This window comes from Triturus cristatus, chromosome 10 (assembly GCF_964204655.1).
Source record: "Triturus cristatus chromosome 10, aTriCri1.1, whole genome shotgun sequence".
Classification (NCBI taxonomy): domain Eukaryota; kingdom Metazoa; phylum Chordata; class Amphibia; order Caudata; family Salamandridae; genus Triturus; species Triturus cristatus.
Genome location: NC_140593.1, coordinates 330446181 through 330474017, shown reverse-complemented (window position 1 = coordinate 330474017; position 27837 = coordinate 330446181). Strand labels below are relative to the sequence as shown.

At 44.4% G+C, this 27837-nt stretch overlaps 1 protein-coding gene across 2 annotated transcripts; it reads left to right on the top strand.

Moving 5' to 3' along the window:
* The first annotated feature begins 1027 nt into the window (after nucleotides 1–1027).
* On the top strand, nucleotides 1028–27288 carry MALSU1 (mitochondrial assembly of ribosomal large subunit 1). 2 transcript variants are annotated; one of them, XM_085631532.1, is made up of 5 exons: nucleotides 1367–1473; nucleotides 6415–6577; nucleotides 10405–10583; nucleotides 11869–11950; nucleotides 26233–27288. In XM_085631532.1, the coding sequence occupies exons 2-5, from the start codon at nucleotides 6553–6555 to the stop codon at nucleotides 26433–26435; spliced, it is 489 nt and encodes a 162-aa protein (XP_085487658.1). In that variant the 5' UTR covers nucleotides 1367–1473; nucleotides 6415–6552; the 3' UTR covers nucleotides 26436–27288. The 2 variants fall into 2 exon arrangements, with proteins under 2 accessions (XP_085487657.1, XP_085487658.1); XM_085631531.1 differs by lacking the exon at nucleotides 6415–6577 and having other exon boundaries at nucleotides 1028–1405.
* Nucleotides 27289–27837: the final 549 nt, after the last annotated feature.

Genomic DNA, 27837 nt, shown 5'->3' with positions numbered 1-27837 from the left:
GAGGGCTTGCCTATGAACCCAATCTATGCAGAGCCTATGCATAAGTATACTGCCCAAGGCACATCAATATCAAGCCTGAGCGTCAAAAAGGAGGTCTGGAGACAATTGGTGGGTGAAGGTGCACTTGCAGCGCATCTTCCTGCGCTCTGTGAGAATCCGGAAACCGTTTGAACTGAAAAACGGTAAAAATCACCTCAATAGGATTCAAAATGGCCGCCGCGCATGCACGGAGCGGCCCAAGAATTGCTCCAGAAAGAGGACTATGCGTCCGAAGGACGTGCGTCCCCACCTCCGTCTCCCGCTCCACAAATTTTGAACTCGGGCGCACGGCGCCCGGTCCAAGAGGCGAAACGCGCTCCCAAAGCGGCAGCAAAGTAATCAAAGAAGTGGGAAGAGCGCGTCAATTACAACGGCACCAAAATCAGTAAGAGGCAATACAACCGGGTAACGGAGGAGCGCGAGATGCGCATAGGAAATGGAAATGTAAACGTAACACTTTTAACAAATAAAGCTCAAGCGTATCAAAAGAGCAACATAGCGCAAGGAATGGAAAACAAGAAAGTAATGCACTTAACTGGCTGCGGAGCAGCAAAGAAAGAGGATATGGTATTCTCTTGTATGCCTTATATAGGGTCTTCTCTATGGTTGTCACGTGATACCCACTGGTGTTTATGGGTATTGTAGTTTATTTATTTGTTTTACTTTACATGATTGGCTGCTGAGAATTTTCAGTAAAGAAAATTGAGAAGCATAATCGGAGCCTCTGGTCCTGACATAGAATTTATATTAAAGCCTTCATAAATTAAACTCTTGCAAACACGACTGGAGTAAGATTTAGCCCTAATGATCAAGCGACTCTGTCCACAGTATCACATGTATCCACATTCCTGACAAGGCAATGTCAATTAATTCTTTTACTTACTAGCCGAGCTCTCATTTAAATTTTTAATCGGGACAGGGAAAACTCCCCGTTCCAAAATGGCCGCCAAGCCTATGCAGAGTATAACAGCTAAACCAATTCGAAGTAGTCCTTTGTTTTTGTTGCTAACATTTCACCGTACACCACTTCTTTTGCTTCAAGTTGCCTGTCCTTGTAGTGGTCGGGTCCACAGCGGTCGAGCGATGTGGAATCGCTCTTCGTCTCTTTGCAGGAAAGCCCTGCAAACTCATTTACTGCAGATTTTCAGAAAACCTGCAGCCCAGCAGCTGGGCGTCTGGGCTGCAGGCGCTACACGAACAGCGTGTGCTGAGGCATCCATTTGGCTTAATCGGGCCCCACGCCTGTCATGGTCACTTCGCTGCAGATATGTTACCTTGGCTTCAGAAGCAGCAGTCGATGGCTCGTCTGACCAAAAACAGCCTTCAGAAGCTCCTGATGAAGGAACGCTGGAGAGCGACCAAACCGGTACAGCATAAGTACAGTGTCAACGTGTGCGTTGAAGCTTTCCAAGCTGTAGTCAAAACGATGTGGAAGTAAGGGCCATATCATATGACTGTGGACTATACACGGCCTTACGGAGATATTGATAGGCATGTTCACACTCGACATTTCTGTCACCTGTCATTGTTGAATCTTATTGCATATTTCACAGAGTCCTGTTGTGCACTTTGCAGGTCTTGCGCATCACACGAACTCCTGGGTTTATCCACGCCTAACATGGCCGACCCCTTGTCTCATTTACGGGCCGCACGTTCTAGTCCGTGAAATCAGTAGTGTTTCTGTGTATAATCTCGAAGATGGGATGAACAGAGCGACTCGTAAAGTTCAAGAGTTGTATATAACATCGGGCGGGTAGGCTATGTAATTCCCCCTTCTTTCATTTTAGTATAGGTGTGTTATATGTTTGTTAACCTTCGCGTCTTATAATAGAGGTTTCCCTTTTACATAGTTGTCAAGTTTTCACGTTATTTGTGGCATGTCTGTTTTCCGTGTATTTTATATGAGTTCCAGCTGTCTTATGCGTGACACATTGAGTTACCATTTTCGGTCAATAGAACCAGGGCTTTAAGTGGGATGAAAAAACAGGGGTGGGGGTGTCTCTCAAAGGGGCGTGGGCAATGTAATTAAGGGCGTGGCTTAAAACACTTAGCTAAAAATCTGTGCCTAGGATATAGCACTGGTTCCCAAACTTTTTCGACCCTCTACTCCATTGACACATTGTCCGTGGCTCCCCACGGTTAAATTTTTTGGAGGGTGGGGTGGATGTAAGCCGGGCCTCGGGAGTAGTTGCTTTTTTCTCTCTGAAAATAATTGGGATGAAGCTGATTAAGGTATTATCATATATGCAGGGTGTTTCGTATTATTAAGCCACCGCCTCTAATAAAATATTCCTAGTTGCACTTCTTTGCCCATGCCTATTTTAGAGCACCCTCTCAAATTTTTTTTTATCCCACTTACAGTGCTAGATAGCACCCCCTATGCATGTAGGCCCCATTGCCAAAGTGTTTCTGAGGGTTAAGAATATTTGCATGCACTTCCATTTCTACCGATCTCATACGTGCCAACACACGTCTCAACAGGGTGAATATTTTTTTTTTAAATCACATACCGCTTTATTTTTGCTGTCTACTCTCTAAAATTGCTTCCAAATCAATGAAAGTAAAATAAATTCCTAAGATTTTTTTGTAAACGTCCCTTTTCCTTGTTTCAAATTTTGGCATTCTGCTGTATATGGCATTTTACTTCCCTGTGCTCAAGGAGGGAGCAGGACTGTCTGGAAATATGTGTACTGAAAGTAACTATGATTCAAGTACAAATGTCAATACTTAATAATATTTAGTGTGTTTAATAGACGGGGCAACTGTTCTTTCCTGATAACTTGCATTGGAGTAAAATGCATTTGGGAAAAAAACGAAACCATTAACGAGTCTTAACAAAATAAATCCGGGATCTTCTGCTTACTTTGGGAGTGTTGGAACGTGGGGATCCAGTGAAATACTGAGGTCATCTCCCTCGACATGCCATAAATTAAGCACTAAGTTTTCAGCTTTAGGCATGTCACTTACAAATCATTGACATCATGCGTTTAAGTCTAATTAGTTTAACTAAAGCCAGCAGACCCTTCAACATTAAACACATTAAAGTGCTTGGTGCGTGGCTCCCCTGGCTAGGTTTGACGGATCCCTAGGGAGCCACGGCGCACAGTCTGGTAACCACTGGCATATTGTGTGCCGCCCTACTGGTATTTTGAGGTTTCTGTCATTGCATACAGATATATGATACAACAAGTAACCTTATACCTACAACAAGTCAGGACTTTTGGCTTTGTCAGTGGTTGTTAGTTGCATAAGACAAATAAACAGCAACTATGGCTTGTATATAATATTGACAAATCTTCCACATAATGCCCTGGTGACACCACAACAATGTTGCTGCTCCTGAGTTTCAAAAAGAGAAGGGAAATCCAATGACTCTCTTAAGGATTTCCCTTCCCCTGCACCGTTCACCTGGCATGACGTCCTGCCGTAACTTCTCTACTAGTGAGGTGTGAGCACGTGCACATCGATGTGCCTGTCACTGCAGTCCAGTAATAAACAGAATACCTCTGCCAGGGTACAAAACTTTATGTAGGTATTGAGCCTTTCTATGCTATGGCATTACTTCTGGTGCTGGGATACAGCGTTCTTAACTGGGGGTCTTGGGTTACCTCATCTGGTCAGGTTACAGAGATCGCTCCCTTGCTGGGTTTTCTTTATTTTGGAGGTGGCTTTTTTGTTTTTGTTTTTTTTGTTTGCCTTTACAGGCATTTGTAAGTTACAGCAACGGCATGTTAACCCATCACTCCTCACCGTGCTTTTAACCCACCATGTACTTCTCCCTGCTCTTTGTTTTACCCACCCCCTTTAGAACACCATCAGTTACCGCACAATATATTGCCTCTCTCAGTAAACAAGTCCTAACACTTTTTTTTACTTATATTGCCCAACTGCTCAGCAAGTTAAAACTTAGGATTTTTTTTTATTATTAATCACATGGGTGAAACCTAATGCATTTACCAATGCTTATTTCATTATACTGCCTGCTGAGGTGCCTAAGCCTGTGGGTAATGCGCAGAGAGGATAATGACCGGAGGAGAGAACAATGCACCAGATGTCTGGGCTTGATCCTCATGGAAAGCCACTATTTGAAAATTATTAGAAAATAAGTTTTTTATATTGTGATCAGTATTTTCTCCTGGACCTTCAGTTCAGGTGAGCAGGTAACACCAAGAGTTGCCAAGGCAAGTACTTGTAATACATTTAAAATATGCAAATACATTTACAAGTAGTCAAAGGATAATTTTCACAGTTACTTACCATGCTATTTGAAATATTATATATTAAAAAAAAAAATTCTGTACAATTACCACAATATGAGTGTGTCAAAAGGAACAAGCATTCGCATAGCCAATAGGTCTGGCCTTTGGGACCTTATAAGTGTTTAGTTATCCAGCACAATATCCTTGGTACAACAACATCAACTGTTGCATTGCTAAACGCTTATAAGGTCCCAAAGGTGAGACCTATTGGCTATGCCAATGCTTGTTTATATTTGTTTTTGTGGATCTAAACGAGTTTATGTGATTATTTTGATTTTGCTTTAAATATACTCAGTGGTTGGATTTATTTCCAAATTGGTCTGTAGACTCTGGCAGATATTGTCCTTTCTGCCGTTCAGCCATGAAGAGTTAATTCTCCCATGAAGAGTTCTCCCAATTCCTTGTACGTTGGGCAAACTTTTTTTCTCCAATATGTTTCTTTGTATTGGACAGACTAGCTACCCTTTTCTTTCTAAAGTGGGCATTTTTGGTCTGAACCCCTTCCTTTCCATTTACCAGTAGCTTCTAGCTCCCACTGTTGACTGAATTTTTCTCTCAGGAAGACTGGCCACTGCTTTGAGAACCTACATGGTCACTGTGTTCATTGAAGTATTTGTATGAGTGTGTCTCCTATGCTCTTGATTCTATGGATTTGGGGAATAATGCTCATCATATTGGCTATAACTTGTGGGTGGTTTTAATGCTTTATGAACCCTTAGTTCATAAAGCCCCATTGGATTCTCTGTCGTGCCGGGGTTTAGATCTCTTACTGAAGAAGGTATCCCTGTTCTATTCTAAGCACACGTATATAGTGTATGACTACTCGTAGGCCTCCCAGTGCTGTCAGTGCAGCTAAGAAAGCGGAATTTACAAAAATGCACTCTGATATATTCAGGTTTTAGACCCTTACGAAAGTAAGTTCCTTTTCAAGAATTTGAAGAGAGGGGGGGGGGGGATGTTTCACAGTTAAGATGCATTGAATGAAAAAGATTGCCCTTCCGATTTTGTCTCTTAATCAGAGGAATATTAGCCAAAAAGGCATTGGAGTTACGCAGCAATCTCCCAGGTTTTAAAGGAAAGAAGTGATCTAGAGATCGCAGGTCCCTTGTCAAACAGTGCCCTGTGTGCAATGCAGAGTGATTTAAATGTAATCCTGTTCGATATCGGCAACCAATAAAGGAGACACCGGGCTTGACTCACAGATTGATGTCTTGGGAGATTATACAGTATACGTGCTAAAGAATTCTATTCCACCTGTTTTTTAATTGTGGCTTTAGGCACTCCCGAATACAGGGAATTGCCTGGACTGCAATTCTATTTTCAGTGGGAAGGAGGAGTCAAATTTTACGCAACATCCTTAGCATCCCATAGCAGGTCACAGCTCGTTTAACAGCAGGAGTATCACATTTAAAAGTCATCTAGCCACATCCCTACGTTTTTTATGGCAAGTTTGGGCGATGGGATCAGTCCTAGACAGCTTGGCCAGCTCAGATGCGAGAATAGAACAGGGCTATCGGCCAAAAACATAAGTTTCCTTAATCTCTTCTTGATGATCTTGCCCCTGGCCTGTAGGCGATTCGCACTGTTTGGTGATATTATTGTGGGCAACTCAGTTTCTCTTCCTGCTTGAAGTCCAGTGTTGTCTGGCTAATGACATGCATAGCTACTCCACTTTTTAAGTTGCCTAGAATATTCTTAGGAACTTTTTCATAGTTCTGATTAATTGCATGCCAAAAAAAGTAGTAGGTAATGCCCCATGTCTATCCTTCATTTGTTTTGGTATCACAGCAAGGAATGACACTGTGTGTGCGCTCTAGTCTATGTATTAAGTCTGAGGGATCGCTATCCTAAGGGAAGGCACAGAGTAAAAATTCCCTTTCTTCTCTTGAAAGATTGTACAGGCATTTGCCACATCTAACTGAGGCTTTCTGCTCGCTTTTACAAAGTGAATATCTTTGCATTGATTTGGATATAACTGGGTGTATGTTTTGTGGATTCTTGGTTGGTGGGGGTGTGCCCTAATGCAGGGGGTCATTTGTCCAGTTTGTGGGATGTACTTTCTCAATTGTCTGTAAGCGTCTATTAATTCCTCTAACATAACTCTGGTGACCTGTAGGGTCTGTTTGGCTAAATCTAGGTGAAGGTGTACGCTGACTCCACTGGCCAAGTCTGTTGTGGCAGGATCGGCAAACCCATTTTATCAGGACCGGTGACAACGGCAACTGTCCCTGAGGCCAGTGCATGTGTTCATATTATGTGGATGGTACCAGCAAGTATGGGTAAGGAGCGTATAGAGTATAGAATGAATAAAAGGCATTTGTGGCAAAGTAGAAATTTGCTTTAACCGTATGCATGACATTACATCTGCATCTGGCACACCATTTATATTAAGATGGCCTGTAAGCGATTGCAGTTAATTTTTGGGAAAGATTTATGGCAACTATGCTTTAGAAACATCTGGCCTGGACCTGCCCTCGCTTACAGACCTATTGGGCGGGGATACACGAAACATTGGGGAAAATCATTGAGATCCCTCTAGCCCCCCCTTCCTGAAATCGCCCTCCTGGGCCACACAGTTCAGATTCCCAAGAAGACTAGGAGATTGGCATCCCTGGGGCTGCTGCTGGCGAAGAGGGAGGTAGGCATCCACTGGGGTAGGAAAAGAGTCCCCAAGTTACAAGACTGGTTGCGTAGCCTGGTGTATTGCAACACTAATGCAGAGTTCTATGCCAGCTTGATTCCGCCAACATTCCGTCCCAAAGACATATGGGGACCACTGCGAGCATACTTGGACATGGCCAGGCTAGCTTCTGCCTCACAAATTAAGGATGGCCTAGTGCCTGAGGGAGTGGGCTGAAACAGGTGCCGCACACTGTCACACAACACGACATGGTGTAAGTTTGTGGTGAGGTTACGACCTAGTATATCCACAGGAAGGCGACTGTTTAAACTTTGTAGGATGGTGTGGGGAGGGCGGGCAGGAGCGAGGGAGGGGGGTTGGAATATGGTGCCTATTGGGCGTTGCCACTGTGTGAATCCATATTTTCTTTCCATGAACTGTCAGGTACGATTTGTTCCTTTTTGGAGTGTGCGATAACTATATGTAATGCAATGTGAACTGCTTTCTTTATTTGGGAAAAATAAAGTGTTTAAACAAAACAATGTGGGGAAACCACAGACTCGCCCACTTCGGCTTCAAGACCATCAAGTAACTCACAGCGACCTCCATCATCTTCTTGCCTGTGAAGTTGCCTCTGCGTTTATTTTTGGCAATACTTCAGGGAGCCCAAGTATAGGTGTGCCAAAGATTCCTACAACACAGGGTGGAGCAAACCTGGTTCTGCCTAGCAACATTTGCCCCTCGTCAGAGGCAGCAAAATCTAATCTTACCTGGGAGCATGGAAGTTCAGTGGTGTAAGAATCACTGAAAGTGGGAGCAATGGGCTGTTGTGCAGTTTCTGTGGGCTAGATCTATTGGTTGGGGCATTGCAGCAGAAAATAGGAGTTCTTCACTTTGACCATACTTGCATGGAATCTGTCCTTGTGCCTACCTGGGTATAGCTGCTGTGTGCTTTCTGTCACCTGTAGGATGAGAACAAGCCTACTACCCTGTGGAAGGTCTGCTGGTAGAGCTTGGAGAAGGCCCTGCAACGTCCGTTGTTAGTCCTTTCGAGCCAACATCCCAATTCCAAACCCTCGCTTCAAGGGTCAGAACCCAACTTCTGTTCTTCATGGAATCGGACTGAATGTCAGTAGTAAATTTGGGGCATGTAATATCCAACTTTATTTTCAGGAATTTCCTAAACTGGAGAAAGAGCGGCTCTAGCTGTTAAGTGTGCTGCATAAACTGCAACACGACTAGTTGCACTGTTTTTTTTAATTTATTTTTTTACTTTATTTGTAGTTTTTAACATAGATCATGACAGTGCATTGTACAGTGAATTACAATATCGTCGCAATAGTCTCTTTGGTTAGACGTCTCAATTTCAACTGATTTGACAGAGCAATAGTTTCAATTATACAGTAATGACAAAGGGCAGGCAGAACACAAATAAAGGCAGTACTGCAGTACTATACATGGGCCATAGAAGAGCTGTTGGGTATGAATGACTAAGGCTAGGCAGCCTAGTCTCCGTTTAAAGACACACTGTTCCTAGACATCTGTTATACCAGCAATCTTGGCGGGCCTGCAGTGTAGACAAAAGTACGGATAGTGGAGCATATCTAAAGTCGCTTATGTAGCTGCAATTGAAGTGGAAGGTGTATCTTCGGAGTTTTGTGATAGTAAGTATCCTTGGAGAGGTCTCCACATGTTTTTTGGCTTGGAGGTATGCGGCAATGTCTCAGCGTAAATGGTAGTCTGTTCTTGACAATATGTTAAGTCTGTCAACCATTCTTTAAATTTCGGGGCTCTACCCCTTCCCCATCTACATGCTACTCTTCGTTTAGCTAATAACAATGACACAGCGAGGAATTTCCTGCAAGTTTTGGGTATCTGTGCCGTGTATCCCAGGAGTGCAAGTAATGGATCTCTTTCTATTACACTGTCAGTCATTTTCTCGAGCGCCATGAAAACCTGTTCCCAGTACTCTTGTATTTTGGGCATTCCCATGCTAGATGTATGAATCCCACTCCTGATTGTTTACACAGCTATCAGTATCTGCCAACTACAATTTATATTTCTTAGCCGGTGTATAGTGATGTAGGCATTTATAATGTATCACTCGCAGCCTACAGCTTGGCGAGATCTGTGCCGTTTGTAGACAGCAGTATTGCCACTGATCGTCAGTTATTTCTCGCCCTAGGTCCTCCCCCGCCCCCCCCCCTCCCCTCCCTAGTGTTCCCGGGATGGGCTAGTGATTCCTTCTCTGTGTCTGTATATTGGTGTACAAGGCAGATACTAAATGTCTTCCATCAGTAGATCCCAACATGTGATGTAATGGGATGAGGCTTAACCCCTTCCCCGCTCATGACGGACCCGCTCCGTCATGAGCCACGGTGGCCGTGTGCTAATGACGGAGCGGTTCCGTCATGCCGCGACCGTTGGCGGCCGCTCCGCCCACGCGGCGCTGTTTCCCCGCCTGTGCGGGGGGGACAATGCAACTGGGCGGAGTCATGGCGGAACCGCTCCGTCATGAGCACAGCTCAACCGTGGCTCATGACGGAGTGGCTCCGTCATGAGCACAGCGCCACCGCGCTGCCCCCCCCACACCCCCCAGCGCTGCGGCGGAATTCCCGCCGCAGCGAAGGGGTTAATGACTAGTTGCACTGTTGTTGTACTTTCAATAGTGATTCCAATCAGTGTTTGTGAACAGTATAGTGAGGACCTGCAATTTGAGCGGATGGATTGGCAGTCAGATCCCTTCCCATAATATTGCATTAGTCCATTATTTCCTACGAGAGTAGATTGCAATACTTGTGGACAATTGGTACAATCTCCATCAGTGACTGTGGAAGGCAAAGGTTGTGGAGAGAAGATTTTTAGTCTGCTCCCTTCCTGTAGCATAACATGGTCCTTGTTTTCTGCTTCAGAGAAATGCAGTTCTTTTTAGTGATCATGCAGTAACATGTGAGTTTAACTCTGGTGTTCAGTGTTTGATATTTTGTGTTTATTGCATTTTGCTTTTTCGGCTGATTGACATTTTTACTGTGTGTGTTGTATTTTAAGGTGCTATTAAACTGTCATTTTAAGTAACCTTCAATTTCCTTAACCTTTTTAAAAAAAAATGTTTTTAGCAACTGAGTGTAAAGGTTTTTAATCTCCTCTCGCATTGCTTACTTGACTGCTGCTTCAACCAAACCTGCAGACTCATGGGGGCTTTGAGGCCCTCTCAGGTCAAGTACCCAACATCTTAGTCACTAGGTATGATAAGTGGTCTGAGTGATACTGCTAGGTGATGTTTACAACTTCAGGGTCTAGAAACCAGCCTGTCAACTGATAATTATACCTGAACAAGAACTTGTTCCAAAAGCCTGTAGCCTGCTTCTTATCGCTGGATCAGGACACCCATTCTATTTTAGTCACAGAAACATCAGGACTGAGTTGGTTTTATTCACAACATCAAATAAACTTTTGTTTATTTAATTGTTTCTCTTTTTATTGCAGGTCAGTTACTCTCTAAGTTCAGCATTGACGTACTTGTGTCTCTTCTGAGACAAGAAAATGCAAAAGACATTTGTGTCATCAAAGTGCCTTTGGAACTGAGATACACAGATTATTTTGTAATCGCAAGCGCCTCGTCAACTAGACATCTGCAAGCGATGGCTCAGTATGCTTTAAAAATGGTAAGACTTGATTCCTTTTTCTTAAGTGGTGAAGGCTTCTAGTAATAACATATATTATATTAATCATTGTAGCACAGAACCCAGTACATAACTTCATTATTTAATCTGATTTGTGCATATCATTAAACGTAGTATTGTTAATTTGTTGAGAACTTAGAATAGGTGTGAATTTTTTAAGAAAAGTTCCACTAAAAAAAACAAATTTAACATTATATTTTTAAATTGTTACAAAACACATATTAAAACGTGGATTTCTGTCCCAGATTATTTTGCTTGCATCAATGATGGTGAAGCTCTTGTTTTAATGCAAATGTTATTACCCCTGCATTTGGCATAGTAGTATAGCCAACGTCCTAGCACAAGACATAAACCTCTTTTGTGGTAAGAGCTTCCTGTAAATGGGAGAAGCTTAGAGTCAGGCAGTCAGTTGGAGATTGGCGGGTGTCTTTCTGCTGCTCTTTTGCCTGCTAAATATACTCTGATCATTCTTCGCTGTGTGGAGACGACTTAAAAAAAATAAGCAGACCTATTGCATATCACAAAACTCTGGGCGGAGCATATGAAATGTCAACGTCTGTGAAATAAAAATTAAATGATTAAAGGAGAAGATTGATCTTCTTCCATCTGCTTATAGATTGCATAAGTTGTGCAGAATTAAAAACAAAACTCAAGGTCATTTTACAGCTCTGGATTTGCGCTTCAGCGGAAAAGTTCACATCTGGCTGCCTTACCATATTATCTGAAGTGCAGCCATTATATTGGTGTCTGTGCAGACAGCAGCGTTTGTGAACACCTATTGGTTGTTGTCGGATACAGGCCATTCTGCACAACTTTACCTGGGATTGTTTCTGTGATTTCTGTTGGCTTTATGCAAAAACACAATACCCTTATGTTATTTTGATCTGTATAGTCTGTGTAAATAAAATTGCTTGACACACAGTTATACAGATACCCTGGTAAAGACAGATTTCTTTTGTCGAGAAACCCTATTTTGATGAAATTATCTGAACTACTCTTTCGTATCTCTTGGTGTATAAAGTGACTATAGCACATTTATGTCCTTTCTTAGTTAAAATATTAGATTTTGTCACCTTTTAATGAGCCACTGTTAGAACATGTTGTTTATGTAGGCTTTAACTATATATACCTGGGTCAACTGTTTGTGTAAATCTTTTTTTATAAGACTTTGTGTTGCAATTTCCATATCATTCATGGTGGCTATTTATAATTTGTAAGTCATTCTGTGGTTCATTATAAGACTAACCTGTTAATTCTCACTTTTTAGTACAAGCATTTGAAGGAGAAGGCGGATCCACAAGTTCAAATAGAAGGAAAAGATACAGATGACTGGATGTGCATAGATTTTGGTAATTCCTATTACAGAAATTTACAGGATTTAGTTGATTTATTGTGGCTTACACCTTGTTGCTTTTAATTATTTGTTTTCACATAAAGATTTTTGGGAAACCTCCTGCAAACGTTCATTCAACCCTCATATAGCAAAGGCAGAATATTTGACCTCCTTTTCACTGACCTAAGGGCATCAAACGCTTCCCGTCTATTAACTGCCTTTCCTGTTCCTTATCACAATACATATTCCTAATAACAATTCCCTTCCTTCGAAAGATGGACTCTGCCATCTGTAAAAATTATCACTACAAGACCTCGTTAGCCCTTAAAACAACCATCTTAACTTTCAAACAACATAAATGCCTGTTTCCGAAACTGCAATAGTTGTGACTACAGTAACTTCATTTGCCCCATTACTACTAAAAATGCTACAGAATATATGAAGCGACCCTTGGTATTCTGCACTGATCTGCCAATTAAGAATGATCAAGAATGTAGAAAATTACTGTCCGAAACCCTAAGCATTCAGAATGTACCCAAAATTAAAGAAGTTGAGAAAATAAACAGCAAGCATTCCATTTTGTTTGCGTAGTCCAACTTCATCCAAGATAAAAATCAATGCATCAACCAATGCTATCCAATCTTTCTTCTGGTATATTCAAACACACTGTACACCCAGAGTGAATTTCTTATCTCCCCCTTTGTGGTAAATGTAAGGGATTCCTCCAAGGACATGTTCTATAGGATTTTAAAAAGAATCGGGATCTTCTTGGAATGAAGTTTCATCACCGAAGAATAAAAGCACTTGGGCACTTTTATATCCTCAGCAAAGATGAACTCTGTCATCGTTAAACAGCTCCAACAAACAAAAACTACCATGACACTCTACAAGCCAATGTCATCAGAGACAATTTCTCTGTCTTTATAATGCACCATGTGCGGTCTTATCAACACTTCATATCTGACAGCACTTTTCTGAACTCTTTAAAGATTGACAAAATCATCCATAACTTATTAAAAAAAAAAAAAAAAAAAAAAACATTACCATGACCATCAATGCCTTGGAAAGATGTGTCCAACCAGCTGAATTCATCACAGCTAAAGAACATTTGTTGACAGATTATCAAACCAGTTTCTGTTTTTGCAATCCCTTAGTAGGTCTTAGTGACATATGTTGTCACATAAACTTCTCTTTTCAAAGCCTCCTTTTCCACAGTTCTATTCAAATTCTTTCAATATCATTGCAGTATAATTTCATTTTCAAATTATATTTATACTTATTTAAGAGAATGCTGCAGCGTCATAATGGAATAATTTCAATGACTTTTCCATGATGACATTGCAGCAGTCTCTTAAAATTATGCAATCTTATATAATTAAATCTATAATTTTAAGAACAAGCTTTGTTGGTTTTCTTTTCTTTCTTTTTTTTTCTTTGCAGCAATGAAAGAAATGATTAAGTGGCTTTGGTGTGATGTTTGCCTCTTCCCAAAGATGATCATATTTTGTATTATGAGTGCCCTTGAGCTTCCACCAGAGTTATCACCATCCACTCTAGTGGGTAATGACAGCGAAGGGTTGCGTCTATGCTGCAGTATGAATTATCTAGTGCATGTGTATGGCGCTCTTTGGTGCGTAGTTGTCGACGTGAAGTAATGTGATCATGGCTAAGTACCTGTTCCGGTCAAGCTTACCTACTGCACAGGCGCCATACATGTAAATGGCACCTTGCTACCTATGTGCACCGTGTGTGTACACATAGGGGAGTTGATGTGGTTCAGATGTCAGGGTTGGTGCACAAGGATCAGAATCAGACAGGGAGAGCAGTGCTGATAATGTGAGGCCAAGGAGGCCCATTTAGTTGTGTAACTAGTGGTTAGTGATGCCGTTAAACACACTTGGTTGTTTACACAATGTGGAGGAGTTGGTGGATGGGGCAACCTGCTATGTTCTCTGAGCATAGCAGGTTGCCCCAGCTCCTCTCTTATGGCGAGCGCGCAGCGGTCACGCGCAGCGGGCGTGCCAATTGTGCGCCGAAGGCGCGCCAAAGGCAAGCCCGTCTGCGCCTGGACCGCGCCCAGCGCCAGGACCCCTGGCCCCCGAGGCTGCCAACCCATCCGCCGGTCCTACGACGCCGCTACACTCAACGCACTCAACCCCGGCCGATCCTCCGGATGCTACCGAGCAACCCCGAGACGCTCCCACGGACCCTTCTGCTGCCGAGCCTGCAACTTCTCCTGCATCCGGACCTGCACCGCACCCGCCAAGACGAGCACCAGCAGAAACCACCTGAAGTGCATCCTACTCAACACCCGCTCCGTCCACAGACACTCCGTGGAACTCTGGAACCTACTCGACCCCACATCTCCAGACGTCGCCTTCCTCACAGAAACCTGGATGAACGCCTCCTCAGCGCCAGACATCGCCATCGCCATTCCGGTGGGATACAAGATCACCCGGAAGGACCGCGTCAACCAGACCGGAGGAGGCATCGCCATCGTCCACAAGAACACCATCCGCATCATGACCAACTCCGACGACACCCTCTCGCCGGCCGAACACCTTCACTTCCAGATCCACACCGACCCCAAGACCACCCTCAGAAGCACCCTCATCTACAGACCCCCAGGACCCCGCACACAATTCAGCGAAGACATCGCCGACTTCATCAGCCCACACGCCCTCCCCTCCGCAGACTACATCCTCCTCGGGGACCTCAACTTCCACCTGGAGTAAACAACGACCGCAACACCACCACCCTGCTGGACAACCTCGCCAACCTCGGTCTCAAGCAACTGGTCAACACCCCCACCCACTACGCCGCCCACACGCTTGATCCTGTCTTCTCATCCAGCAAGCACATCACCTTCAGCCACTCCACAGGACTTCACTGGACCGACCACAGCTGCGTCCACTTCAGCTACAGAAGAACCACGACCCACCACCACCCGCAACAGGTTCCCCACAGGAGCTGGAGCAAGATCACCGCCGAACAGCTCACCACCTCCCTCAGTCAGAACCCACCCGCCAGCACAACGGACCCCACCGAAGCTGCACGCAACCTCACGAAGTGGCTGTCCGAGTGCGCTGACGACCTCGCGCCACTTAAGAACCCTACCAGCAGACCCAGAAGCAAGAAAGCCTCCTGGTTCACCGACTAACTCAAGGACTCCAAGAAGAACTGCCGCACCCTCGAGAAAGCCTGGCTCCTAGACCAGACCACAGACAACATGACCGCCCTCAAACACGCCACCCGCAAGCACCACCAGCTTATCCGCACTACCAAGAAGAAATCACTGAAGGAACGACTGGACAACAACACCCACGACAGCAAGGAACTCTTCAACACCGTCAAGGAGTTCTCCACCCCCAGCACCGGCAACAACGACATCACTCCTTCACAAGACCTCTGCGACTCACTCGTCTCGTTCTTCCACCTCAAGATCTCCGACATCCACAACAACTTCGGCGCACCATCAACACACCCAACCGACGAACCAACGCCTCCTTCAACACCGCCACCTTCCCGGAGAGCTGGAAGCACGCCGAGCTCAGCACCCTACTGAAGAAACCAACAGCAGACCCCACCGACCTCAAGAACTTTCGCCCCATTTCGCTCCTCCCCTTCCCTGCCAAAGTCATCGAGAAGACCGTCAACAGACAGCTCGCCGCCTTCCTCGAGACGAACGGATCCCTCGACCCCTCGCAGTCTGGTTTTCGAGCCAACCACAGCACCGAGACCGCCCTCATCGCAGCCACCGACAACATCAGAACCCTGCTGGACAACGGGGAAACGGCGGCCCTCATCCTCCTGGACCTCTCTGCAGCGTTCGACACCGTCTGCCACCGCACCCTAATTCAACGCCTCAGCAACATCGGTATCCAAGAGAAGGCACTGGAGTGGATCATCTCATTCCTCACCGGCAGAACTCAGAGAGTGCGCCTCCCCCCGTTCCGATCCGAGGCCACCGAAGTCATCTGCGGCGTACCGCAAGGATCATCACTCAGCCCCACCCTCTTCAACATCTACATGAGACCTCTCGCAGCCATCGCACGCCAGCACAACCTCAACATCATCTCCTATGCCGACGACACCCAGCTGATCCTTTCCCTCACTAACGACCCTGCCACCGCCAGAACCAACCTACACGAAGGGATGAAAGAAGTAGCCGAGTGGATGAAGAACAGCCGCCTGAAACTGAACTCAGACAAGACGGAAGTCCTCATCCTTGGATCATCACCCTCTGCCTGGGACGACTCCTGGTGGCCCCCGGCAGCGCACCCAAACCAACGTACCACGCACGCAACCTGGGCTTCATCCTGGACTCCTCCCTCTCGATGGCCAGACAAGTCAACGCCGTCTCCTCATCGTGCTTCAACACCCTACGCATGCTCCGCAAGATCTTCCGATGGATCCCGACCGAGACCAGGAAGATGGTCACCCAGGCACTCGTCACCAGCCGACTGGACTACGGAAACGCCCTCTACACCGGAACTACAGCCAAGATACAGAAAAGACTCCAACGCATCCAGAACGCCTCCGCCCGTCTCATCCTGAACATCCCCCGACGCAGCCACATCTCCGGCCACCTGAAGGACCTGCACTGGCTCCCCGTCAGCAAGAACATCACGTTCAGGCTCCTCACACACGCACACAAATCTCTCCACAACCTGGGACCCAAGTACCTCAACGACCGCCTGACCGTTTACACGCCCACCCGCCAGCTACGTTCGACAAGCCTCTCCTTCGCCACCATACCACGCATCCGAAGAGCCACCGCTGGTGGCAGATCCTTCTCCTACCTGGCGGCCAAGACATGGAACTCCCTCCCCATCCATCTTCGGTTGACCCAGGACCATCTCGCCTTCAGGAGACAACTCAAGACCTGGCTGTTCGAGCAATAGCAGACCCCTTCCCCCAAGCGCCTTGAGACCCTGCCGGGTGAGTAGCGTGCTATACAAGTGTTATGTTATGATTATGATTAACAAGAGTTCTCAACAGTAAATTAATATACACCAAGGTTCATTATCATCTTTCTCACCACCCCCAACTCAAAACCCTCGGGCAGCCTTATTAGGAAAGCAAAGTGTTAGATTTGGAGGTCTCTAGTTGGCAGAGGTAGGTACCTTTGACAAATAGGGACCCTTGCGTCGAGTCAGGGGGTACACTCCTAAAATAACCCCTGCTCACCCCCTTTGTAGCTTGGCACGAGCAGAAAGGCTTATCTCAGAGGCAGTGTGTAAAGCATTTGTGAACACATACAGTAACCAGGTGACAACACTACAGTTGGACTTGTGTGGTACAAGTTTTATATAAAAAATAAGTATCCTTTATATAGATTTAACACAAGACCACAAACGACAAAATCCACAATACTGTACTTAAAATGGTATAATTAGCTTAGTTCTCTTTAGATGTTAAAATGCGACACTTTGAGTCAATGTACCTTTGGATGCATAACGCTATACAACGAAAGTGTTGCAGGGAAGGTGATGCGTAGGTTCCTTCGCAGGAACGGTGATGCGTCGGTTTCTTTCTTTGCTTCCGTGGCGATGCGGCCCACAACGCCGTGATGTGATAAAGATACGGTGCAATGAAACAAAGATGGCGTCTTCTTCTTGTTGCGACACGATGCGTGCACGCCCGACGGCCAAGCGGCGACACAACGATTCTTCTGAGCCGCGACAGGCCCTGCGACACGCTTCTCCGATGATGCAAAACGACTCTATGCGACAGCTGCAGTAGCGACACCCTTGTTCAGTGATGCGACGACAGCGGCTATGGCAGTGACACTCTTCTTCGATGATGCAAGACGCTTCGGCTCGATGCGACAGCTGCGGTGGCGACACCCTTGTTCAGTGATGCAACGGCTGCGGCATGCTTCTCCGGTGATGCGAGACGCTTCTTACGATGCGACAGCTACAGCGGTGACACCTTGTTAAGTGATGCGACGACAGCGGCTGCGGGCAGCGACACGCTTCAAGCTCCTTGCGACACGCTGTCCCTCAGAAGGCCCAATACAGCTGCAGGCACTTCCAAACAACTCTTGGGGAGCTGGTGGTTTGAAGTTTGTTGTCCCTGAGACTTCAGCAGGAGGCATGCTCTTTTCTCAAACCCTTGAAGATCCTTCACAATTTGAACAAGCATTTACAATGCAATGGTCTCAGCAACATTCTAGGTAGAGCTATTGGTATTGCTATTTTTTAAATGATTTTTGTATCCCTAAATAAATGGCATTGTCATTTCTATTGGCATTAGTTTATTTTTTGCATATGTGATACCTATTGCATTAGCAGAGAGAGAGTGAGGTAGTGAAAGAGTGAGTGAGTGAGGTATTTTCTGACGTAGTGAGATAGAAACAGTGAGTGATGTGAGATAGAGAGTGAGGTAGTGAGGGATGTTGTGAGGTATTAAGATAGAAACAGAGTGATGTAGTAAAGTAGTGAGATAGAGTGAGTGTAAGTGACTTAGTGTATTTGAGAGAGCGAGTGAGGTAGGGAGGTAGAGCGAGTGAATTAGTGAGTTAGAGAGAGTGAATTTGCGAGGTAGTGAGAGATTGATGTAGTGAAGTTTTGAGAGAGTGTGTTGTGATATAGTGAGGTAGTGAGAGTGAGATAGAAATAGATAGTGATGTAGTTATAGAAAGTGAGGTAGTGAGATAGAGAGAGTGAAGTTTCTAAGTAGTGTGTTAGAGTGAGAGAGTTACTGTGGTAGTGATATTGTGTTGCTGTGAGAAAGAGAGAGTTGAGTAGTGAGTTAGAGAGTGAGGTAGAGAGTTAGTGAGAGAGAGTGTAGTATAGTGAGAGATAGTGAGGTAGTGAGGTAGTGAGAGAGTGATGTAGTAAAGTTTTGAGAGTGTGTTGTGAGGTAGTGAGAGTGAGATAGAAATAGATAGTGATGTAGTGAGATAGCAAGAGAGTGAAGTTTTTAAGTAGTGTGTTAGAGTGAGAGATAGTTACTGTGGTAGTGATATTGTGTTGCTGGAAAACAAATGGCTAGTGACCACTTTACTTCTACCAGCCAGGTAGAAAATACAAATGAGCACCCGAAACCTTCTTATATATCCCAAAGGGCTGGCCAAAGCCCACAATATGGATATATTCACTGTATTTGACACAATAGGTCTGAAACAAGAAAAAGGTAAAGCGGTCTTATTGGTGAGATCCAAAGTACGAAACAAGTCATCATACAAAGCAGAATTTTCAATCTGTCTCAAACACAGAGGCTTCAAAAATGTTTTCAAGAGCAGGAAACACAAGAAAGGTAAACTGCAATGCAGTTGTGGAAAGAAGAGAACTATGGCAGGGGAAAATTGTGAGTCATCTTTTAGTGGTAAAAATGTCAAGGGAGCACATTCATTGCTGAGATTTCGCTCTGTCACCATGGATATATATATGTGATGCTTTGGGAAAGCGCTGCAAATCTCGGCTTTCGGCCACTTCAGAGCGATGAGCAGTGGTACAAGGTAGGTTGGGAAGCCATGATGTAAAATATGTTCACTGTTTTAAAGTTTGTCTAGAGTTAAGAATGGCAATACATTTTCAGCATCAAGGACGTGCTTTTTAAAACCCGCTTCGGAAGAAAAAAAAAAAGTCTTCGTGCACAAGTCTCCACAGCAATATTTAAATTAGGCACAATCATCTAAATATGATAAATACTAGAACTTGTAAATTGGGTTACACGATCCCGAAAACTGTTAATTTCTTATAATGACAAATTATGAATTTACCCCCATTTGCCTAACAATGCTTGTTAGGTGATGTGCCCCAGCATCCATTCCTTAAATTGAAGGCTGACGCTGTCTCTCAATCCCATCACATCTCGTAACCCGATCAAAAAAAAAAAAAATCCCAGAACCCCGATCAAAACCTCAACAGATGGCATAATAGTATCGACAGCACGATACAACGTCCTCTCAAAAACCATTGATGCACCCAGACCTACTATGGGACCATTTTGAGATATTCGGTGTCCCCACTTACTTAAACATGTCTAGTTATTCGCCATGCGTCAAATACTGACAGTAGGTAATGGGAGAAGCGGTCAGTATAAATGAATGATATCGTAGGAGGCTGCAGTCTGCAATAAATATGATCCGTGGTATCGGGAGCTGCGAACAACTAACAACCTATCTGTGATCAGTGTCGCCTCCGATCTCTGACGTTGGTAGCCTGCCAGTGTTCAGTGGATAGGTATCAATTTCTACAACCGCCGATAACACAGAGCAATATCCATGGCCGCGGAGGGCCTATGTGGGCTGGATTATCACCCCCAGCTCGGAATGTGCGCCTCGTAATCCCAATAGTCGCAGCTCCTCAGTCTGTTCACCTCGGCGTAGACCCGGGCCCTGCTCCCGGCGGCGGGGGCTACTCCCCGCGGTGGCGAGAGGCAGCAGGAGCGCAGGGGCAGGCAGCCCAGTAGCGGCGCGGGGAGCAGCAAGAGGCAGCGAAGGGCCAGGCCGGGCAGGGAGGGAGAGGGGCGCCGGGGGCTTCAGGCGGTGCTGCGGAGGGAGGGACCCGGAACACAGGCAGCGAGTGGCCGGCGGCCAACGAGTCGGGAACGAGAGCGTGCCACCTAGCGGACGGGAGGAACGATTGACCAGCGAGACGGGTAAAAGAAGGAGCGCCTTCCAGCCAGAAGATGTGGAAACAGCACTGTGACTGTGGCGTAGCGTAGTAAATGCTGAGGATACAGAAACTCGAAACACAGTCAGGAGAACGTCTTCAATGCAGAGGGAGCGCGAAGGGATGGTGCTACACGAGAACGTGGTTAGAAGGCTTCTGGCCGGCCTTCAAAAAAGACAAGCATTGGCAAAGCCAGTGGTGCTGACTTGCAATTTCAGTCACACGACAATCATTTAATAAACAAGCACACCACTGCCTTTCTCCGAGGCAAAGCAGAAATGCCTCGGAGAAAGGCAGCGGCGTTTTCCGATTCGGGGGCCCCCGAATCCGAAAAGGACGGGGCCTGTTCGGAGAGACAAACCTCTTCTCCAATTGCTGGCCAGCATTCAAGAGGCCAGCCAATGGAGAAGAGGGGAGAAGAGGGGCGGGTTCAAGCCCCTCTTCTCCAAAACGTTAAATCTCGGAGCGAGACTGCGCAAGCGCAGCCTTCGAGCCGAGACCTAATAAAGTTCATACAAAGTTCCTTTCTCCTTTCTTTGGCAGTTTTTCTTCTAATACCTTCCTTAGTTAGATTATACTTTGTCTTTTGGCCCCTCAGATTAGCTAGATTCTGTTTCCTTTATGGGGCTATACCAGGTATTAAGAAACCTTTTTAAGATCTATCCATACTAATTAATTAGCATATTTAAGGACAGCTCTTACGCGATTGTACATGTGGGCATTCTTTTTGTTAACAATATTTTGTCCTGGATTTAACAGGTGCCTGTAGTGACTATTGAGTAACTATTTTCCCTTTCCCAAGATGGCCCCCGCGTTCCATCTGAGAAGCGATGCCCAAATGTGTCCGATTTTTATCTCCATGCCACCTCGCATTGCTTACTCATTGGAATCCGAATGATGTCGGGTAATATTTAAAACGACCCAACCCTCTCGGTGTTTCCTTTCTTGGAGAGACTCCTCCGAATCGTGGGAGGATCCTCACTCGGGACGGACGTCCAGCCAACCCTTGTAAGTTCGGTTTCCCCTGCGTTGTTTTGCTTAAGTCTATTCTAAGCCTTGGAGGTTATGTTTGATCTTATTAGCTCCTTGCGCAAAAAAACCCTTGTTTGACTATTGCGACGGGTGTCTATGCGGTCCTTTGTCTGCTTTTAGCCCATCGATCTACCCACTGTAGTTACTACGCAGCCCGTGTTTTCTTAGCCAAACAGCTAATTAGTTTAAATCGGGTGCTCTAACATATTCCCCTAGCCCAGTTACCGATCGTGGGAAAGTATAGGCGTTAATTTCTGTCCTGATGAATTCCCTGTGTATGAGCGCTTATTTTATCTTTCAGAAGCGTAATTTCTTTTGAGCCAACTGTAGCGCCTTTAGACTCCCTGTAGTCTTTTGTTGAAAATACATATACCTTTTTCTTCCTGTATGACACCCCTCTTCGGAAGAATGACGATCCTTTTTGGATGTCCTTCTGTGAATAATTCATCCAACAGATATTGTACTGCAACGCTTGAGAATTTCCTGACAGTGCTCCGACTTAATTGACTAGACCCTTTATCCATCGACGAACCAGTTGTGAATTTTGGTATGTGTTTTTATCACTTTCTCCTTTCCTTGTGTTCTTATGGGATACGGATGCAGCTCATGCCTGACCCTGTGCTACATCTTTGTTTTGGGTTTTTGTTCTAGATATTATCCTTATACATAGTGTTGTTGCTGTCCTGAAATATATATATAAAGAACCACAGTGAATATTTGTAACCTCCAAGACATCCTCGGTTTGTGAGAAGTCCTAACTCTTGTTTGAGCACTTTTTGTATGCCAGTCCGCTCTCTTTATGGACACCAATTTTCCTTCTCTTTTTCACACTTCCTTAAATTTTGCGCACCCAGCTATTTATAGATTGTTATAACAATGCTAAAAATAAAGGCACCTTTCCTTTGCCTTCTCAGCTCCTTACTTGTTTCCATCTTTGTGTGTTCCTGGTGCACTCTATTCGGTTTGTGAGATTTCACTAATTAAAAAACAAAAAAATTCTAATCATTTATTAAGCGTCACCGTTGACCTAACCTTTGGTACTATTGTGTTTTTAATTATTTTGATTTAAAGGACTATTATATACAAATTTCTTTTTGATATCTTGTATCCAATATGTGAGCAGACTGTTGATGTGCTCTTTTTAGGAGTGTGTGTGTGTGTCCCACACAATTTATCCTCTCTTGCCCTGACGAAGGTGCCGCCCCTGTAAGGGCATTACACCAAAACGCGCGTTGGCATTCTTTTCCTCTCGTGTATTTGGATCCAGCTTCCTCTTACCATCTGGAGGACACACAAGAATGTCTTATTCTGTCACCATGTGGCAGCTTTACCATCTAGATTGTTGTGCTATTTTGTAGGAATGTGCAATTATTGAGGAATGAATGTGTATATTATTTAGAGTGAATGTAAGTATGACTGAGGTTCAGGTTTGTTTTTTGTGTGGGACAGATTTACTTATATATTCATTGATTTTGTTTGTTCTATTTATGCACTCTCTGAAATATAAGAACTTTGTTTGATATGATCAAAATAAAAGAAAAATATATCTTTTATAAACGAATGTCTCTTTGAAATTTTGAATAATTGTATGGATGAGCCCTGGTGTTGATATATTAGGACCCTTTTTCTTGGACCTCTTAGAATCCCATTGGGAGGGTGACTATTTCTATTAGTGGTGTTTCTGAGCTGGTGGTTGAAGTCTGTTGTCCCTGAAACTTCAGCAGGAGGCAAGCTCTTTTCTCAAGCCCTTGAAGATCCTTCACAATTTGAATAAAGTACATACAAAGTTCCTTTCTCCTTTCTTTGGCAGTCAGGCAACCACTGCAGGCCAATCCCCAAGCAGCACTTCAGCTTAGGGATAGTCTCTCCTAAGTCTCCCTGGTTCCTCTCCTCAGCAAAGGTTTCTTCTCGTTTCCCAAAGTGATCTAAAGTTCTTGGGTTTGGGTCCCAATATTTATACCCAGTTTCTCTTTGTTCTCTGAAGGCAGAGAGGCCTTTGCCTAGTCCAAACCAGTTCTGGTCAGTCCTGGAGCCCTTTGTTGACAAGACTCCTTCTTTCCTTTTAGAGTGCAGGGCAGAGGCATCAGACGCACCACAGGAGGTGGAGCCAGCATTGTGGAGGGAAGGCACAGCCCTATTCAGGTCCCAGGTGGAACTCCTCCTACCCATCTAGATGCAGATCTCTCTATTCAGCTCTGTGCTGACTCACCCTGTCTCCTGGAATCCCCCAGCCCCTGTCACTCAAACTCCAGACAAGGAATACACAACCCAGCAGAGGCGGGTATGGATGGTTAGACAAGAAAATACCTACTTTCTAAAAGTGGTATTTTCAAACACAGAATGTTAAAACCAACTTCACTAAAAGATGTATGTTATCATTCTGAGTTCAGGCATGCTAAACTCGAATCTCTACCATGTTCCCTGAGTCAGTTAGGATTATAAGTTGTAATAATCAAACTGCCCATTCTGGCCTATGGGGTAGCCATGCAATAGTGAAAAACGAAAATGGCTGTAATTCACTATTAGGACATGCCACACACACCAGAGCTTGCCCTACCTTATAATTACAATGCACCCTGCCCATGGACCTACCATAGGGGTGTCTGATGGGAATGTTTAGGGACTGGCAAGTGGGTGCACTTGCCCAGTCAGCATGGCAGTACCAGACTGCACACTGGCTCAGCAATGGCAGGCCTTAGACACACGTTTACAGGCTGCTTCTGTGGGTGGCACAACCACTGCTGCAAGCCACCAGCAGTATTTGGATTACCAGCCCTGGGCACTCCTGGTGCACTGTACTAGGGTCTGACAGGTAAACCAAACCAGCCAAACATTGAATCACTAACCCACACATCAATTTACAAAAGGGAGCACTTGCACTGTGGCACTGGACAGCAGTGGCACAGTACCCAAAGCATCTAACACCAGCAAAACACATGAGGCAACAGCAAAAAATGGAAGGGAGACCCACGCCAAGGTGCCAGGTCTAACACAGAGTGTCAAGACTCGAAAGTGTAGGAAATTGACTTTCCTTAGGAACAACTGGTGAATCAACGTTTGAAGTTTAAGACTTCATGTTTAATAAGTATAAAGGGTATCTTTAACCATAGCTTCATCTGGAACTGGTAACGGCCATATGATGTAAAAGCAAACACCCTAAATGCCAGCAGCAGTCTTATTCCTCTCATAGAGTACCTATCACTCAATGTCCGAAGCATTCTTACACCCCTCGTATACTAGCAGTCTCGCATTTTCAACAGCACTGGCAGAGAGCATTCACATCCATCACATTTAAGCAGCCGCACAGCACGAACAGTACTTGCAATCCTCCCAGACTACCTGCAATGCCAGCGGCTCTTCCTTTTCATTGATTGATCAACCTGTGTGCTGCTGTTGTTGTGTGTGTACTTTTCCAATGCTATAAATGTTTCCAAAGTGGAGATGAACACACAAAATATTGTAAATACCCACAAATCCAAAAGTGGAAATTTCAAACGGGTGAATTTTTTCCTCTGGGGTGTGCACTTTGAGTCTACAATTCCACTGATCTTGACAATCGGATGTAAAATTTTGAATCTTTTAGATTCAAAATTTTAGCTTTTTAGCATGCGTTACACATGGGGTGTTCAAAAGTGTTTATAAATTGAGCCTGCAGATTAAATAAACACCTTTATATTAGCATCATATGTTACCCGCACTAGAACATTTTCATTTGCAGTAATAAGAAATAGCATAATTTTGAGACTTCGTTGAAATAAGTTTTCATATTAATCTTGTGCTACTCACTGGTCTCTGTAGGACTGAGTTGAAGGGTTGGTGTTCCACATTTATAACGAATACAACTCAGTCATAACTCACCATACAATCCGGAATGAGGCATTGATCGATATTTATATCACAGCATAAGGTCTAATTCCACTGTATCGCCTCACTGCAAAATATCACCTCAAAAATACACGTGGCAAGCTTCCTGTGCACTTGCCACAATTCCGACTAAGGTTGGCATCCAACCATAACCTATGCACTTATTCCTTACATCAAGTAAAGTCGATAGAGTCCCATCTGCTGAATCCATTGGATTTTAGATCTATAGAATATATATTAATGTATACACAAGTATATAGTAAGATGAGAGAGAACAAACTAGAATCTGTAAACATCGCCTCCCCTTTAGATTAATTTACTATTACCATACTTTTTACTATTCACTTGTGCCCGATTGAATGTTTTATTGAACATTGATACCATCAAAGAGTAGTCAAAGTGAACTGTGTTGGGTTTCCCCCATTTCTATGTTGGCCCGCGCTTTTTGAATCTTTATTATTTGATTTATCTCCATCAATGAACACTGAGTGATTAAGAATTGCATTGATGTTGAACTCTCCATGTTCACTTTTGTCCAAAAACGAGGAACTAAAACTGCTAGTAAGCATCCAGCCTCTTCGCCATTTTGAAGGTTTTTTCTGCAGTTTACCATATTTTAGAGTGTCCTCGTGCATATAGGATGACATCCCAGTCAATGTAGCCACTTTTGTATAAATGATGATAAAACGTCTAATGCAGTGTTGAATTTTACAGGTTCTGAGTAGGGCAGGAGTACGTACTGATCCGCTTGTGGTTTTTTTCCCCCCTCTTTAAACAGGAAATATGGTAGTGCATTTCATGCTCCCAGAAACTCGTGAGATTTATGAACTGGAGAAGTTGTGGACATTGCGTTCTTATGATGACCAGTTGGCAAAGATGGCAACAGAGAGATTGCCTGAAGATTTTGTTTTTGGACTGAATACTGAAAAGCAAACTTTGCAAGAGGAGTTTCAACACAGTGGTGAACAAGGAAACCCTTGAAATTGAAAACACTAGTTGGATATCTGAATTCCTACTCCCTGATACCTTAGTGTAATATTTGTTTCTAGAGCAACCTGAAAACCGGTGCTTCAAGACAACTTGTTACAAGAAAGGCATGAGGACCAGCCTTGCCAATGAGGATTCAACCACAATTTATTTGCATTTAAGTGGAAGTAGCAAAAAGTATGCCTTGTATCTCCTGTTGCCTTTTCACTCTCCGTGCAATGCTTTCAAAATTGTAAACCGCAAATTTCGGTGTTTATTAGTCTGGTACTTTTTACATTCTGCATAATTTCTTTTCATGAATTTAGTTGGCATCCTTGAGAGTAAATGGTTGCATCGTTTTTTGGTGGACCACTAGTCCGCCACTCAAGATGCATTTACACTGTGAACATCAATATGCACTGCTGAAGTTTCTTCCTCCAAATTTAACATTGTAATTTTTTTTAAAGTAGTTTTCAAACCGCCTATCCTTTTTCTCAGTGACTTTGTGCTTGGAACATTTCATACTGTTCATTACAGTTCTACATTGTTGTTTTGTCCTTATTGCCAGCATTTAGTTGAAGTCTCACTGGACAGCTTGTAAGTAGAATATGTTTCTGGTTTTAAGCCTTTGGGAGGTGGAAAAAGCCCATGTTAGATGCAAGACCTGTGCTAGTTCTCACCGTTTACTCATTTGCTATGTGCCGGGGCAGTTGTTTTCAGTAGGCTTTGATGTATGTATAAGAAATGTGATAAACTCTAGCACCTCATTATGCCAGCCCTTCCACGTGGCCCTGATCTACTGTGTTACTTGCACCTCATTGTGTTCGACATGACCTATTAAAATGCTCCTGGTGATTTTTCTTTGGGATTGTGGATGGGAGAGTCCTTGTGGGGACCTGGAGGGCCAGTGTGGTATTCCCAACATATGTGCATTTTGCAGCTTAGTGGCCTAGTTTGTACAAGAGCAGTATGAAGGCATAAAGGATTGAGACAAGCTAGATGTCTCCTAAAGTGGGAGAGGATGTAGCCATAGGCTAGAGCGGTCGACCTCAAATCTGGGGAACCGGGTTCGAGTCTCGGCAACGACGCGCAACATCCTGTGATTCTGGGCAAATCACTTAATCTCCCCGTGCCTAACAAAAATGAATATGTCCTTCTGTAACGAAACTGGTGCTACGTAAAGTGCTCTGATACCCAATGTCTCGGGTCTAGTTCGCACTATATAAAACTCAACAAAAAAAAATTAAAAAAAAGCCCACTGCCAGCATAAAAACGCCCTTATTTACATTAGCTATCGAGCGCTTGGAGTGCAAATTGTAGATCAGTCTTGCTGAGTACGGCATAGTGGTGGGCAACAAACCTGTCGTATCACTGTATGCAGGCACCACTTAAGTGTGTCTTAGAGAATCAGATTAAT

What these genes read in the sequence shown, in the direction of transcription:
- MALSU1 (XM_085631531.1), top strand. Translation starts at nt 1,123, where the DNA reads ATGTGGAATCGCTCTTCGTCTCTTTGCAGGAAAGCCCTGCAAACTCAT. An exon ending in CTCAGTATGCTTTAAAAATG is followed by an intron (nt 10,584 to 11,868) that starts GTAAGACTTGAT and finishes CTCACTTTTTAG; the next exon opens with TACAAGCATTTGAAGGAGAA. An exon ending in CTGGATGTGCATAGATTTTG is followed by an intron (nt 11,951 to 26,232) that starts GTAATTCCTATT and finishes CTCTTTAAACAG; the next exon opens with GAAATATGGTAGTGCATTTC.